The sequence below is a fragment of the Perna viridis genome, chromosome 11 (assembly GCF_037379345.1).
Source record: "Perna viridis isolate PV_CMFRI_1.1 ecotype Kerala chromosome 11, ASM3737934v1, whole genome shotgun sequence".
In the NCBI taxonomy this organism is placed as follows: domain Eukaryota; kingdom Metazoa; phylum Mollusca; class Bivalvia; order Mytilida; family Mytilidae; genus Perna; species Perna viridis.
Window position 1 is genome coordinate 16669257 of NC_142455.1, and position 18111 is coordinate 16687367.

At 34.3% G+C, this 18111-nt stretch overlaps 1 protein-coding gene across 4 annotated transcripts; it reads left to right on the plus strand.

Annotated features, from left to right (window-relative positions):
- Positions 1–1217: 1217 nt before the first annotated feature.
- LOC148603142 (ADP-ribosylation factor 1) lies at positions 1218–9404 on the plus strand. 4 transcript variants are annotated; one of them, XM_088553853.1, is made up of 5 exons: positions 1218–1470; positions 4245–4430; positions 5338–5448; positions 6131–6255; positions 7407–9404. In XM_088553853.1, exons 2-5 carry the CDS (start codon positions 4283–4285, stop codon positions 7566–7568), a joined length of 546 nt encoding a protein of 181 aa, XP_088409979.1. In that variant the 5' UTR covers positions 1218–1470; positions 4245–4282; the 3' UTR covers positions 7569–9404. The 4 variants fall into 4 exon arrangements, with proteins under 4 accessions (XP_088409979.1, XP_088409981.1, XP_088409977.1 ...); XM_088553855.1 differs by having other exon boundaries at positions 4276–4430; XM_088553851.1 differs by having other exon boundaries at positions 1218–1346.
- The last annotated feature ends 8707 nt before the right edge of the window (positions 9405–18111 follow it).

Here is an 18111-nt window from a genome sequence, read left to right on the forward strand (position 1 = left end):
AAATATAATTTTTAGAATTTATTGATGATTTAACTAAAAACCTTGAAAACTCTTTTCAGACGGATGTATTAATCATGGATTTCTGTAAGACATTTGATAAAGTCAGTCACAATTTACTCACTCTCAAACTTAAAAACTATGGTATACAAGGCAAAATTAATAAATGGATACATAGCTTCCTATCAAATCGTACTCAAGCAGTCGTCCTTGAAGGTGTAACATCTGGCTATGTTGACGTTCAGTCAGGGGTACCGCAAGGTTCTGTACTGGGACCCAGTCTGTTTTTATTTTATATTAATGATATGTCAGTAGGCCTAAAATCCACTATACCTCTATTCGCTGATGACACCATAGCCTATCCATCAGTTAAATCTAACGGTGACTTTAAATCATTACAAAATGACTTAGGAAAACTAGGAGTATGGGAACAAAAATGGCACATGGCATTCCACCCCGGCAAATGTAATGTTCTCTCGATCTTTTCTTTGTACCAGTAGCGTCTCAGATTAAAATCATACACTTGCTGCATAATAAATTGAAATATAATTCCAATACAATCACAATACATCTAATGTCTCCAACATGATACAACATTTAAATTGGAGAAACCTAGCTCATAAAAGATCAGACACAAGATTAATAATGTTATACAAAATCAATTATTCCCTAGTTGCCATCACTAAAACAGACCGGTTAGTTCCACCTCGCAAACAGTCCCGAAACATACACTCATTATCCTTCCAAATTCTTCAATGTCGGTTACAAGTCAGACAACAATCTTTCTTCCCAAGAACCATCAAATTATGGAACAGCATACCAATGAACATTGTTATGAGTGACTCAGTCGAGCCATTCAAAACAGTCATCACAACTTAAACCTACAGTCATTAAATATCCACCAATGTACATGCATATAATTTTAAACTCACTCTTATTGTTTTGTTTTTTTTTTTTGTTTTTTTTTTAATTCACTCCTATCGTTAATGTTTAAATTCACCAGTTTAATTTAGTTTGGAATTTGTAAATAGCATGCGCAGAGAAAAGTGACATTATCTTCAGTGTGTGTCAGGAGATTGTAGAAGTAGAAATAGAAGTAGAAGTAAATTTGTTTTATGCGAATTTGTGGTATGAGAGCTTCAGTCCTTTGATTTTAAAGTAAGTCACGTGATATGGGTATTTAACATTGAACAATTGTACTATCCCTATTGCGGGATATTGACGTGGCATGTGCAACGAAATATTCTCCACGTCCGCCATTTTACATTGTTGTTGACAGTTCTTAGTTACAGAAATCAAGTGTATCTGGTCATTTGTACACTTTCATTGGAAGAGTGAATAGCAGACAGGTAAAGGGATACGACGTTTAGTTAAAAAGTATATTAAAACGGTGTTTTATTGCTTAGAATTAAGCAAATACACACGGAAGTTTGAACTTCCGGTTTTGCATTCTGCTGATTTTCGCCGATAACAGTAAGTTTCATTACTTTCTGCTATATTCTTAGAATGTATTTCATGTAGGAATATTTCATTTCCGTTATGTATCTTCGCCAATCACTTGATTGGTCAAAATAATCGCTTTTTTATTTTATTCTTAAAATCTTCCATTTGACGTTTGACACTTGTAATCGTATTAAAAAAATCTAATTTGCTGAAACAGCATCCGCCCAGAAATTTCTCGAGTTAGGCGAAAGTTGTTTTGTGACCCCATTGATTGTTGTCAATGTCCATCTTGCAACTGTCCAATCTCGGTTAACCACCTGTTTGTTGATCTACTCGAAATGAATGTTGCTGGTGAGAGATCACAAGTATTTATCTTCCCAGTTCATGAACAAAGCAATTCTTCCAAATGTGCTAACTAAATATTTATTTCTTAACAAAAATCCATTGAGTGGTTTTGTTAACCTTTTATTGCAGCAATATATTGGCTGTTTCCCCTGGAGACTCTTTCCAAAATGTTGCAAAATATTTTTCCCAAAGGGAGGAAAATTCCCAATTGTCAGGTATAATTTTTTGAAAACCAGGTAAAGAAGCCAGTGAAATGTTCCTCGACAGGTTATTTCTCGCCCCAATAATTTGTTTCCCTATGGGGAATGTTTTTTTTTTTTTTTGGCAAGTTGAAATCTAATGAATATTGGGACTATGTATTTGTCAGTTTGGTATCAGTTTTCAGATCCGAGTCGGCATATGTCATGTTTCTGTTCCCTGTGCCATATTTTTCCCATTGTGTTGAAATTACGGGAAAATTTTCCCAAAAACAAAGGTTTTGGGCTGCATTTAAAACAAGGAAAAAAATCAATAAGTTTGTACATTGTGGGCTGTTTAAATTCCCTTTCTCCTTACGTCAACAGGGGTCAATTAAAGAATTAGAAAGTCTGTGCCTAACAAAATGCACAGGGTTCCTGGGGACCCGAGCTCCCGAGTCCCTAACCCTAAAAACAACGGGAGTTCAGGGGACTTGTGAAAATTCTCAATCCAATTGCCAGAATCTGCACTAGTAATATGATTACTCAACATGTAAGTCGGTTTGATTGTTGATTTACCCAACTTTAGGTCGTGGTATTGAAGATCGGTAAATATAAGGTGTTAAGATAATCAGGGAATCGTAAAAAAATATTTATCGTTGATTAATACTTCTTACATGTAACTGTCCGGTATTGCTTAAAATTAATTGAAGTCCATTTGACGACAGACACATATCAGAGGCATTGTGTATAATGTTTGCATTTAAATTTCCAAAAATAGATAGTTATGTGTGAGTTTCGTGAAGGGTAATTTTTATATGCCACTAAATGTCGGTTGGCATCCATTAAAGATCAAAATTATTTAACACAAATAGTAATTAAAATAAGTTATATAGGTTATATTTGAAACGTACTTAACAAGGTCATCGTCATGTCCTTTTTTGGACGCAGAGGAAGAACTTAGTTCTGGTACAGCCAAAACACCAAATAAAATTAAAATATTCTGTATGCAATGGCTGAAAATGTTTCTGTGGTTGGAGAAATTCGAAGAACGTGAATTAACATGTGTTATCTGTACATGGTGCAAAGACGCTAAAAAATCAGTTTGCTACAGTTGGCAGTACAAACTTACATTATAAAACCCTTCACTTTTCTTGGGACCCTCAGAATTTTGAGAACCCTGATGTATCTAGACTTTGAAGTCAAGGAGATGTTTTAATTAATTTTGTTTGAATGATAACATTATTTTTGAAATTTTTGTCTATTTAATCAATTCCAAACACTTCTGCGGGTCAAAAACAAATGGCAGAAGTGAGCAAAAAAACAAGATGTTTTTGCTCACTTCTTTTTAGACACAAATCCTGCAATCTGAGCATTTTTAAAGTTAAAATCCATGCAGATGCTAGTCCAGTACAGAAAGAAACATACGTTGTATCATGACTTACCACTGTGGTTATGGTAACCACTGGCAAAATGGACCCTGAATTACTTTTCTTCAATTGTACAGATTTAAATATTTTTTGTTACATTCAGAGTGGTAGAAGATATTGCTTTAAAAACAGATTTATGAATGTGTCTTTAAAAATAAAAATGTTATTCAGATTCCATATTGGTTGAATTTTTTTTTATCATGGTGAAGTCATGGTACAAAGTGTACATCTACATGTATGTGTCTTTCTGTACTGTACTAAAGGTACTATTTGGCCAGGCATTTTTTCAAGTTTGTCAAGAAACAAATCATCTTGTTTGATTGGGCTGCCATTGATAACAGAATTCTCTTAAATTTCTCCAACATAAGATATCGTCTCATTGGTGGAAAATCTTGTTGGTTACAGGGCTCAAGCTACATGTTTTACTTGAGAAAACAGGGAATGTGTATGTGTACTTGTGTATTTATTAGTACTTAAATATTTTTGACAAAATGAAATCAGCTGACTGTATGTATATATAGATACATTTACACTGTACATGTACATGAAATTTTTATATTTTCAGGGATGATTTGCTTCTGTTTTTCAGCAGATTTCCTCTATTTCAAATGCTTATGATTCTTTTTTTTTACTGTATATTTACATCCAATTTTGCCAATTTCCGCTTTCTTTGTTGACCTTATAAAATCATCTCTGATTTCTATACCTCTATCCCTTGCCAAATGTATTATTGCAAAATTAATATATGCATTGCGTATGACTTACTGATTTTGTCTTTTTAGCAGCACTGTGTTACAAAATTTAAGGCAGTAATCAAAACAATTATTGCAAAGATTTTGTTCTTTTTCAAAAGGTTATTTAAAGATACAGATTTTTTTTAAAAGTGTCACCATGGGGAATGTGTTCCAGAAGTTGCTAGGAAATTTGTTTGGTAAGAAAGAGATGAGAATTTTGATGGTGGGGTTGGATGCAGCTGGTAAAACAACAATACTCTACAAACTCAAGTTAGGAGAAATTGTGACAACTATACCCACTATAGGTAGGAAAATATTAACAAGATAAAACTTTACTAACATACATGTATTAAACATGTCACAGAAAATACATGTACATTATATGATAGAGATTTACATTTAATTAAGTAACGTGCTATACATGTATTTGAAATGAATGTATTGAAGTGCAAGTCTAAGCTTGTATTTGTACTGGATTTTGTTGTCTGTTTCACACTTGGAATGCCGTAATGAATAATAACTCCAAGAACAATTCATTACATTCAAGAGCAGTAAAAATTGTTTCAGGCTAGTTGAATCCCATACAGTCCTCTATTATTCAGGCTAGTCATTGATAATTTTGAATGGAAAAACTACTAGAGTCTTTTCTGAAAGGATACTAAGTCTTTGAATTTAGCCAGGTGCCCAGGCCCCTATAATTATGTTCTTAGGATGCCTGACGGACTTCTAAAAATTTTCGGGTGTTGTAGTGTTCTGTTTATTTTTGGGTTCTTAGACATATCTAAATAGTCTGAATCGAATGAGCGTTTGTTGTTAAGTAATTTCATTTTAACAGGATATTCTTATTACTAGACATAGATTCAGATGATTTAGGACTTAAAAAAAAATATAATTTCAAATTCTTTTCGGGCCACTGAAAAATCATTCAGACTTCCAATTTATGTAACTTTTGAAATCTGAATGGCTTCTGTTTAAAAAAGTTAACCGTGAAGACTGGGATACATTTCCAAAAAGAAAATTACTTCTGCTCCGACATATTTCACAAACAGACTGGACTGCCCAGAATTTTATATACAGTAATAAGCATCACTACTGCATTTGTACAAACCATGCTAGCTAATAGAGGCGGCCATGCTTTTTGAATATCTGAAGTATCTGCAAGTACATGTACATGCTAGAATCTAATTATAATTTTGACCATGTTTTTAACAGGTTTTAATGTAGAAACAGTAGAATATAAAAATATTAGTTTTACTGTATGGGATGTTGGTGGTCAGGACAAAATTCGACCATTGTGGAGACATTATTTCCAGAATACACAAGGTAATAAATGAAATATTTAAATTAAAAAATTGTATCACGTGGGCTTTTGTGGCCAAATTGAAATATGAAAAAATTTAAATCATTGAGCAGTAGAAACTAATTTTTTCCAACACGATAAGTACTACATGTAGTGGTATTGTTTTGAAGTGGGAGACATACAGCTAATTTACATGTACCTGTACAATAAGTGTAGCGACCTTTGGTAGACATACTGTAAATTTAAAGTTTTAACTTATTAATATTGTTCATTGTTATTGCGTTTTTTTTTTTAAGATATGTTGCACCTACAATGTACATACATGTACATGTAGTTAGGTTGGAAATCAAGAAGTAAGAGCTTTTCCAGTTAAGACCATAAAAACCTTAAAATTAAAATCAATTTTGATATACAAATACAAAATAGAAAAAAAAATTCTGCTTCTATACTTCTGTACATATGAAAAATGTATCCCTACCAATAAGAATATCATATGCAGAACAATAAACTGTAATATACACTGCAATAAAAAAAATATGCTTAGGGTAAGTGAATGTACAATAAGTTTTTAGGTTTTTATTTCAGACTTTACATTAGTGTACAATAAGTTTTTAGGTTTTTATTTCAGACTGTACATTAGTGTACAATAAGTTTTTAGGTTTTTATTTCAGACTGTACATTAAATGATTATTTTCTTTTTGACAGGTTTAATATTTGTAGTAGATAGTAATGATCGAGAAAGAATAGGAGAGGCTAGAGAAGAATTAAACAGAATGTTACAAGAAGATGAACTTAGAGATGCTGTGTTATTAGTTTTCTCAAACAAGCAGGTGAGTTTAATATTTCAGATAAACATTTGTCAAAATTGGGTATATGTTTATTTGTCATCCTTATGAACCAAAAGGGAGATGGAATATGCATGTAAACAAAAAATGCTCCTGGTTCATAGCAGTCTATACAGGGTTTAGACTTAGTGAATTCTGTTCCTTTTTTGCTGGTTAACTTTCATTTACATTGTTTTTAGTGCTTCCCTTTAACCGATACTCTCTTTTCTTATCCATAAACTGTGACTTCAAAGGGGGTTAAAATTGACTCTTAAGAGTGGAACTTCATGATGTTTTCCTAGTTACAGATCAGTGGTCCATTTGAGGAAAATCAAAATTCTGGGTCAGAAATTGAGGGTCCCTGACCTGCACTTCAGCGACATCACTTACTGGAACCCCTGTTTAATCATAAACACTAATTAAATCCATGAATCACAGCTCACATAAATACACTATATTAATCTGGCATAAAAAGTACCATTTTAAATAGTAGCTGAAACTTTAAAGGAATGTTATCTATATTTTTTCTTTTCTTTTCTTTTTTTTTTTTGGTCTTTGAAGAAATAACCTTAATCATATGGTGCACATTAAATAACCTGCATAGCACCATGTGCATTGAGATCGTTTTAAATAGACCTTAAGAAGGTAGACCTAGGATAAGGGACATAACTCTCGCAAATCATTGGAACGTTTGCATTTACCATTTTACAGCAATCTCGTGTAAGCATCAAAGTAACTTGGACTGATTTTATTCTGTTTCACATGAAAGCTTGATAGGCTTTGGTTGAATTGAATATGATACAAACATACATGTATCACTGATTACAAGAGTTATGTCCCTTACCCTAGGTCTACCTCCTTAAAATATAATAGTCATTCATCATTATTTAATTTTAGTATCAAAATTAAACTAGTAAATCATTCTAAAAGGTTGATATGAGATGCTGGACAAAATTTCTTTCCAATCAGAAAGCGTTCTACATATGAAATAAAATTATCAAGAAATCTTGTCTATTGTGTCCTATGTTATTGCTTTGTAGCGTGTCAAAGGTCAAAGAGAGATATTTGGTTTCAGTATTTTGGCTCTGAATCATACAAAAACTTGGTATTCAGAATCCATCCCTTGGTTTGTTTCTAATTTTATATGTTCTTAACAGGATTTACCAAATGCTATGAATGCTGCAGAGGTCACTGACAAAATGGGACTTCATCAGTTAAGGAACAGACAATGGTACATCCAGGCCACATGTGCTACAAGCGGTGATGGACTTTATGAGGGACTTGATTGGTTATCAAACACATTGAAAAGAGCATCTTAAAGTGAATAGAGACTAGAGGAAAACAGAATTATAATTTAATTTCAGATTTTCAATCGTTTTTCGTGAGGAGGAAGTAAATAACTAAGACAGAAAAAAATGCTCCTATGAAAGAATATTAGGGAGTGCATGGAATTTATCTCATCAATGGTTGAAACTATAGCTCTATCATATACATCAGTGTTCTTTCCAAAAATCCAACTTTTAAACTCCATGCTACATGAGGATTAGTACATTTTAATTTATATGTTCAATTTTAGATAGCACAGTGTATTCATATAAAGCAAAACATTTTGCACAGTGCTGTATTGGCCTGGATAGAGCACTGGTTTACATGTCAAGAAACAGAATAATGAAAGTATTGTAATTCTGCTTTGTTTCTTCATTAAAAGGCAGAACATTCCATTCACCATTGATAGATATAGACAGGGGTAGAAATAGGCCTAATATCTTGAGTGATGGATGGGTGCATATGCATGGCCAACCTATCCTTATGGTTTGTTATCCCATGGGTGATAGATCTCTTTACAGATAGGCATATTCATCCTGTTTCTATCCCTGTCCTAAATAATGTATGTTTTGTTTTTCTTATACTGTTCATCTTTGATTTAGTAATGTATACAGCGAGGCTGCATCAAAGTCTTTATTTTGTGTTTCTTTCAAATCAAAGAGATGGTATATCATAATTTTTTTTATATATATAACAAGGTGGAAATAGTATGTAAGCTTCCTCTGTGTTCAGTTGTCATCATAGGATTATATGGGAAGGATGAAGATGCAGAGAAAAGCAACATGTGGGATTTGTGAGATTGGTTTTCTGTATTTTGATGCAGCCTTGATTTTGTGCAAGAGGTGATGTAATGATGTACACTAGAAAATTTTTGTAGCTCTCATTTGTCATTTCTTTAATATGAAAATACTTGTGTTTTACATTAAAGAATGATTTGTAATTTTTGCGAAAATAATTACCGTATTTGGTATGTCTATTGGGATATAAAGACTAACATGAGTCTACAGTTAAAATGTTAAAAAAAGAAAACATTTTTGTTGCCATTAACTGAGTTATAATTAATAAAGAAATCCACTGTTTCTCGTCACCTTCATTGTACAGACAAAATAATGCTTCATTAAAAAAACAAAATTTTGAACCAAATGAGTTTTTTCTTTCCCTTGCATAATGTAATGTTATATCATTCACATTGTAGGTTTTATAATCTTTCATTAATGTTAATTACAACTTGGTATACATCACCATCAATTCAATCACAGGTTCCGTGCAATTGTGCATTTGCTTATTATTGAAAAGTTGCTTTCAAATCATATCTAGTTTTGAGGAAGTAGTAAAAAATTGATGGTCATTGTAAGAGCAAATCCAATTTACAATAATAATAAACGGTTCATTTTGTTGTACTGATTTAATCAAATTTAATGATTATACAAATATAGTTCTGTCAACTAGCTTTGTGATACTATAAATAACAAGGGGTGTTTATTTTTCATTGGCTTTAAAAATAACTTGTACAAGTTATAATTCATGCTTTTTAGGGGAGCAAATTTTTCTTTCTCGGCCTTACTTTTGCTGTATTAGAAACTGATGAAGAGTGATGGAGTGGGGCTATATCTATAAACTGCTACAAAATATCTAGTACTAGCTTTTGGTTGACCTCTAGGTTTTATATCTCAACATAAACATTTATCTGAAATGTGTGTATTTGTTTTGTTGGGTTTTCCTGTTCATGATGTGTAACATTGTATAATGACCACTTTAATTTCTACCTGAACACTGAGGGTAGACTGTTCTATTTATGTATTTTGTAGAAAATAAACACAGATATCGAACTCTTAGAACTTATAGATCTTAGTCAGAAACCTATCCTGGTCTCATAAATTTGGCAGGCATCTAGTAGCTGGCATTTCAAGTATGGGAGGTCAAACTGTTGACATAGGGGGAAAAATGAATTGATGATCCGATTTTCATAGGACTGCATTTTTTTTTGGTCGAATTATGCAAATAACTCAAAAACAGTGGGTTTAGCTAAAAGCTGGCAGGAGCATGATGGGATTGACCTACGTTGAAAAGTTCACAAGTTAGTTTTTCTTTTGTTCGGGAAACAATAAAAGGGTCTTCGTAGGCGGATGAAACTCTTTTTATTTTGGTTTTAATGTTGTAAGAATGAAGTAAAGAACATTTCCGATCTATTGGTGTATAACATAAGTCATTCGTAAAAATATTGACCATATCACGGACGTCTGAATTAAATTCGGAAAATGACATTAACTCCCGATTTTATGAATTTTAGAACTGCTATTTCTCCAAAAACCACGGTGACCTGTAATATTTAGAAATTTATTTCAATGCCTTTATAATTGGAAACATTTCAGTAAGATGTCACGAAATTCCTACATGTAACATCAGAACTGGTAAGTGGCACAGACACTCATCACAAAACTACATATACATTAGCTGGGCCCCGAAATATATATAAATATTCGTTGTTTAATCTGGTTCTCTGATCAATTATAAGCGACCCAAAGATCGCTAAAATGTACCTCTTTAAAAATATCACACAGACACATGTCAGTTTTTTTTAATGGGATGATGTTGACGATGTTTCGATATTGAAAAAGAAAACTCGGTCGCAACGGGAGCGATTTTACTGACAAAAAAACAGACGTAGTATATACTAGTAACAAATTTACGATATATGTAATTTACAATGTTTTTTAATAAACATCACTTACTGTTTGAATTTTAAGGAGCGAATTCAGTATAGATCTCATTAGATAATATAATACATGGGAGATAAGTTAAATTAGAAAATGTTCGTTATATTACACAGTTCCGGTTCCAACTCAGGGGCTCGTTTTAATTGACTTTATTGGTCAAATACGTTATCAGGGCCCCGATGCCATTTGTTTAAACTGTTTCCTGGTAACCAGTTGTTTTGATTGAAAACATTCGGGTCTTCACGGTTACGAAAGAGTAATCATTTCAAGGGAATCAAGATTCTAGCGGGAGTCACCCGATTTTAGAGCATGTCGCATTCGTGCCATTTCGGATGCTGAAAGTAAGCCAAAATCAATGGCTTTATCTAATTTTGGTCCAATTTCGAAAATTTTTATTGAATTTCAAATTTTGTGTTATGTTGTGTCCAAACCAGTTGTGTCCATAATGAACTCTAAATTCCTTTGCTTAAGTGTCAGATAAAGTATTGTGTCCACCCTTGCCCCCTGTGACCAGATTTCGCCATGCTGAGTTCCGCGAAGCTGTTTATTTCATATGTCACAAAAACTTTTCCCTGTCAAAGACGATTAGGAGAAATGACTTCGAAAAAGTTTTTGGTCATTTATCCATCTAGATTAATTTGACAAATTTGAAGAAAAGATCTGCATTAAATGCCAGAAGTACAAAATACTATTGCGAATTTCTGTTTTCAAGGAGTAAAACAAAACAGCCGCATTAGAACAAAATGCATAGTAAGTTCTAAATATTAAATATAAAAACGTTAAAATGCGTGTTATGTCTTGTTGTCAGCGAGATTCTTGCATGATTTAATGTCCAATTAGGTCACAACAGGTAGAGAATTAGGATTACCCAAACTGACATCTCTCTGGAGTGGTTGTTTTAGGAGTTCAAAATTAATCTATGTTAAGAATTCGGTTTTACCAAAATTGTCCGTTCAAATGACATTGCTATATAAATTGAATGTGAATTATCAAAAAATGTATCCAGCAGCGAATTCTCTTATGCGTATTTTTTCAGTACGCATTAACTCGCAGGACATGTGAAAAATGAATTTCCCGCAAAAAGGTAGGGTGAGTCACCGAAGATCGGACAGAAATATGGTTTTGAACTATAAATAGCCATTTTCTCTTTTTCCTTTTTCGTTTTGAACTCATCAAACCAACCTTTTCAGAGGAACATTTTTATGTTATAATGTTAAATTTTCTTGACAAAAAGTAGTCATAGTGTTATGTTTGATCTATTTTATATTTCATTGTTCATATCCTTTAACAAAACATTAGTTTGAAAAGAGACAAAAGAAAACGCGCTATATTTTATGCCCTCCATGTTTTGCGTACATCCGCTTAGGGATATGCAATGCAAGACTTGTACCATATATTATTCAATTCTACACTGGAGTTCTCTCCCTTTTGCCCTGATATGCAAAAATACAGCACAGTAAAATTAATAAATACAGAAAATTTAGAGTTTTAAGTATACCAATCACTGTGCCTGTTCAAAAGATTCACTCTTTTCTCTACCATTAAGAAACACATTTTTGGCCATAAGTCTGCTAGAGTAACCAAACTTGGCTGGAATGATATACACATCCGCCGGAGGCTATCTAAACTCCTGATTGGTCCCTCAATTAAAACCTTCTGTGTCAAGGCTTTGAATCGTTAACCTCAACGATTGATTCAGAGAGTGCCTTAAGATATCCACTTTAAGTCGTCATTAAAATCGTATTTCATTGATTTAACACAGTCATTTTTATTCATATTTCTACTATTACTTATGAAATGGTAACCAAAATTGGCGGACATTGTATGAAGGAAGAGTTCGACACGTGACTCATTCTTGCTTTTGCATGCTTACCAGAAATTTTAAATGATTAGCTGGGTAACCACTGGTTTTATAGAAACGCTAAAAATTAATAGAGTTGCTGACCTCACTACCCTCTACCGATGACATAGATGGTTACAGCTGCTTCAATTTGCTATTGCAACTACATGTCAGTGAGGTAACACATTTTCGTGATCATATCATTTAATCAACTAAAAATGTAAATTATATTCTCCCATTCTAAACCGGTGATTAAAAATGCACGTAACATTTTAATCACCGGGCAGTGATTAAATACCTGTGAGAGTTTCCTCGTCATTTTTCATTTTCGAGTTTTCTAACGATTTCATGGGAGACCACAAACAGGCCGGTCAATTTCAATGATCTGAAGAAAATAACCCTATTGTTCCCCAAATTGTTAATAAATCTGATAGAGGAAACGTACACAAAGTAACAACTGATTAGACGGTCGTTCTCTATTTTCGTTGTTAAAAGAAGAGTTTTTAGGTGTGAGACTGACCCTAGCTTACATGTATTTTCCTTTTTTCGGTTATTGGATTTTGTTTCGATTTTATAATTGTGGTTTCATTTCTTTGTTTTTGTATGACTGTCGAATGGAAGTTCATCATATAGTTTTAAATTTCATGTTATTTCACCTATTCCGGTGTTTCCCAATCCGCAAAATATAATCGATTCGTGACGTATTTAAATTGCCTAAAATAAGCACTAAATATCGGCAAAGTTGGCCCAAGCCCCTTTCCTGGTGGTCGATTTGTTCTGAATAGGGCCTGTAACCGAATATGAGAGGCTATACGGAGAGGAACTAATGTAACCATTAAGCGAGGTTGAGCTTAGAGATGCTGGGTTAAAAGCAGGTTTTAACCAGGCAATTATAATAGAAACAGGGTGCAAAATTCAACGAACGGAATATTATAATTAAGAAAAAAATCACGAAAACTTCATTTTATCATTGTTTTATCACGGGCTGGCCATTTGCATATGTGAATACTGCAAAAGTCACTGAAAAATTATAATTCTCCAGTTCAGGAACAAATAATATTCTTTATACATTACTTGTACTTTAAGTGGCGAGGGAGTTTATTGGTATAAATTATTAAGTACTTCTCTGTCTAAGAGTCCGGCAAAATGCGTATAAGGTGTGGCACATGAAGAAAAAATACACGGACATTTTATTGCATAAACCAAGTATTTATACCTCATATCCTCAAGAAATTACTGTCGAAGTGTTTGAAAGAGTAATCAAGGGAACCAAGCTTATAGCGGTAATCAAAAGAATGTAATCCAGGGACAAAGACCAGACATGGAAAACAGACATACACAACAAAGAACATAAAGTAAATAAAATCATACATACAAAGTAACAAAAGCAAATGAACAACTCGGATTCCACTAAAAACTGGGAGCATGGACCAGGTGCACCGATAGGGTAAGCGTCCTCTGCTTTTCTAGAAACACCCGCCGAGTTGCTCATAAAAAGTCAAGTCCGGGGTAGACAAACGCGGAAAGGAAAACTATGACCCGTTGAATAAATCAGTTTTCATGGTGCAGATGGATACACCATAACGATCCACGAGTTCATGATGACGACCATAAAATTTCTGTAGTGATGACTTCAATCTTGTAGCAACATAACCCTGTTCCAGAAGCCTATTTGTTAGAGTTCTAGCGCGATACAAAAAGTCTGCGTAGTTTCGGCAAGCTCTGACATAACGTATGAGTTGTGATATGAACACTCAATACGCAGGTGCCGAAGGGATGTTGCCAAAGATGAAAGGAAAGTTGACAATTCTGAATGAAAAGTCATCACGTTTGTCGTAAAGTTTGGTCAATAGTTTTTCTTTACCATCGATTTGTAAGTGTAGGTCAAGATATGAGGCTGACTTCACAGTGTCTGTAGTATCCCGAAATTAGGATTGTTTAAAGATAATACATCATCTATACAGCAGAAACTGAGATTGAAGGATCTAGCCAAATGATATTCTTTCTTTCAGATCAGATCAGCTATAAAGTCAGCCTCATAAAAGTGAAGGAATAGGTCAGCAAATAAAGGAGCACAATTTGTTCCCATTGGAATGCCGACCGTTTGTTGAAAAACACTTATTGGCACTTATTGACCTACTTAAAACTTTCATTCGTTTCAAAATGAAAGACCTCACGGCCTTTAACCACTCTGACAGAGAATCAATGTCATCTTGTTCTCGTTTTATCCATTTTCTTGCATAGTCCTCGACGGCATCCATAAGAACTTTAAAGTTATAGTTCCAATTTATGGAGCGTGGTTCACGGTACTTGGGACTTTTAGAAAGGATATTACGCAGAGATTCGTTTTCGATAATGGTTAAATCTCCCGTAACGACGTGACTAGAAGGATCATATTTGAATGGAGAGGTTATGCAAGAACAGTCAGGTGGTTTAGCCTTGAATTCCTCAATCTCGAGGTTCTGCAATAGCCTTTTATAATTGAACATTTTGGATGCAATGGGTGAAGTATAGGAATATGAAATAATTGGTATGGATTAATCTTTGAAATATGGGGGAATTTGGTTGGTTACGTTTTTGTGATGGAGTATGTTAGCCAAATTAATTGCATCTATACCTTTGTTGACAAACGGTAGTGGAAGAAATGATCGTTTTTCTTCATCTTGACTTTTCACACAAACTGGTTTAAAGAGTCTGTGGAAACCAATATCCAAAATGGTGGCAACAAGTCTGTACAATGATGAGATGGGGTCAGAAACAGGAGTGTCAAGACTTGTTTTGTAAAGGGAGTGTAGTAGAGTGAGAGGTATACAATAAAGTTTGGTTCTATTGTGATTAAGTCCAAGAGGTTTTTGTATGAAAGGAAGGAGACCATCTATGGAGACATCATGCAACTTAGGTGACGTATATTGACGATGACCATGACTCCTTTCCCGTCTTGGATTTTTGTCAAATAAATTCATCACATTTATGCTATTGTTATATTGGCTTGAAAGGTTTCCTATATTTTTGATATTGTCATTGCATCCGTAAGGTATTGCAGTACCTAGTCTGCGTATCCAGTATTCCTCTCTTTCCCTATGATAGTTTTTACTTAGAACTGAACCGTTCGTAGGATGGTAATTTTTTTTCTTAAATACGATCTTTCATGGAGAGGATTGAATGATCTTGTTGATTAATGTGTTGATAAACTGTCGGGACTTTAGTGGTGTTATGAAAAGTTTGCCTTTTTAAGATACTGATAGGTCAAATTTAGTTGAAATGCACTATGGCCCCGTGCAGGTCCGGGTGTTAAAAGAATAGGCCTGCAGCAGAGCTAAGCTTCTCGTAAAAGGCGACTAAATAGTGCTCAGAACCCTAGCCGGGGGGTAGGGCGCTCTGCCCATAGAGCAACTGGGATGTGTGCCCCAGGTGGTGGAATGGGCACCCCTTGCGTGTTACATGCTGGGGTTGTCAGGCTATAATACGGAAAATTGACCGCAAACCATAATGGTGTACCGTGTTGGGAAAGATGCCACGTTCCTCGCACGTTAAAGAACCCTACTGTGGTATTCTCCCGGAGTAGGAACTATAGGGCTCGGCCACATGAGGCTAAATTGCCCGACCCTACCCTCCTCTCCCTATTTCCAGTGGCAATCAAAATTTGTCGACCCCATTGTCCTTGTGTCCCATCCCTTTTTTCATTTCATCATCATTTCATGTTCATTTTATCATCCATTTCATGTTCACCGTCTGAATATAGCTGAAATATTGCTGCTCGGACGTTAAACCCCAACAAACAAACAAACAAACAAAATTGAAATGCACTATGGAAAAATGGAGGGAAATTTTTCCCGAACTTTTTCCATATATAAGCAGTCAAAAAATATCTACATCACCGATGCTTCAGGATAAATTTAAATAGCTGTTCAGTTGTTTTCTAGGTGTGTTGAATGTATTTAAGGCAAAAAAGACCAAATTGAGAAATATGATGTGCCACCCATTGCCTGATATTTACACAGAATGGTACTTAATAAGTCCATAGAGATGTGCAGTGAGGAAACAACATTCTCTGATGCGTATTTTTTTAATCCGATTCATAATCAAGTCAATTCCAATATATTCTGACAAAATCGATATAACACCACCGGAGCATGCAGCTGGTACCGCGATGGTCCAGACTTAAATTGGTACAGGCACTTCAAACGAAATGGTGGGTTAAATCTAGGTTTTACAGCGCTAAACCTCCCTCTTCCATTAAGGCTGATTATACTAGCGGTTATTAAACAGCATTTGCATGCTATTGCGTCATAATCGGTAAATCAATGGTCAGATCAGCACAAAGACCAATACAAGAAACATTCATTATTCATTGTTTTAGAAGAAACTGAGTATTTTTCAACCAAGGACCGATATCTAAAAAGAATTTGGTAGGAGACCTTTTATGACGTATTTCCTCATACCCCTGATTCAGGTCAGGAGTCTGTACGCAGATTTTTATGGCGTTCGAGGAAATCAGAGTTGTAGTTAGCACTTGCTCTAGCGTAGCGAATCAATTGTGAAATATGAACACCATAGGCAGGAGACGAAGGGATATTTCTACACATGTAAGGAATATTTAATGATATTAAAAATAAAGTCGTCACTTTTATCGTAAATCTGAAACGACCACTGTTGTCAAATTCGAGATGTAGGTCCAAAAAAGATGCAGAACAGACTGTTTCTGTAGTTTCGTTTATCTCGAGCTCTGGTGGATATATTGATTGTAACCATTTTCCAAAAGAATGGTTGTTGAAGGATAATACATCATCAATATATCTGTATGTAAAGTTAAAGGATTGAGCATTTTTATAATTTTTATTCTTTACGAGATTATGAAGAAATTCTGTAATGTGGTGTAAAGCGTTAAGAAGTCAAAAGTTTGGGGAGAACTAATTTTCGAAAAGTTACGGGATTTTAGGTTTTGAAGTAAATCTTTAGAATTTTGAAGTATCCACATATGCTCATAAACTTACCACTTAATGGTCTATTTTGAAAAAAAACATAATTCTGAGAGATAAATGTACATTATGAAATAGAGTTACCTCTCTTACAGTATTGTCATCTTTACTCTTCCCGCGAGGATTCCAGGGAAAAAATGAGTTATTGATGAATAATATATGCATTGACTTCATATCGGGAGAGGCAGGATGAAAATGTAAATTAGCGATCTTCGAGTGGATCCCGGGGTGGGCTTTGCTTCAATAGTCGCACTGGAGTAGTAGCCACACTGCAGCTAAACGATTACTACTATTTAAAAAGAACATAGAAACTTTTATTTTAATGTTATAGGTTACAGACCACCAATTCAACCAATGAGCATTTGGAACGTACGCAAAAATAGTCATACGCAGAAATTACCCCTGTTCCTCATAGTGCTGTGAAAAAAGTTCTCATCTTATTTAAAAATTTAAACAGTTTCTGAAAGGAAAAAACATTTCTGTACATTTTATAGGTGCATTTTGCTTCTTGTGATGTGAAGCCTAATCTCCATAATGATTTTTAAATATACCCCTATCTTGTGAAAACACTGGGATTTCCCATGCTATTTATAGACCCTTCACTTCCGGTGACCAGTACTGCACTGCAAGTCTGCTAACCCCACATGCCATTCTGAGGATTGTGAGCTGACATATGTAGAATCATGCTGATATATAGTCCTCTGCAGGTTAAAGTTAAGGTAAAGTCCAGAGAAGCCATTGAATATTGTGAAATTAGCATAGAAGCCTATGGAAAGTGGAATTACTGGTTTTTAGCCTATAGTATAAAAAATGTAGTTCAAAATTCCTTTTCTTACATAAAACAAACTTTTCATGCTACTTTATATCAAACCCGTGTAATTTGTGTACCAGTATAAAACTTTCATTTTCTGACTCATAGGATGTACCGTAAAATTAACAAATAATTCGTGGAGGTGTAGATTTGTACTCATTTTAACATGGTAGACGAAGGCCCATTCTC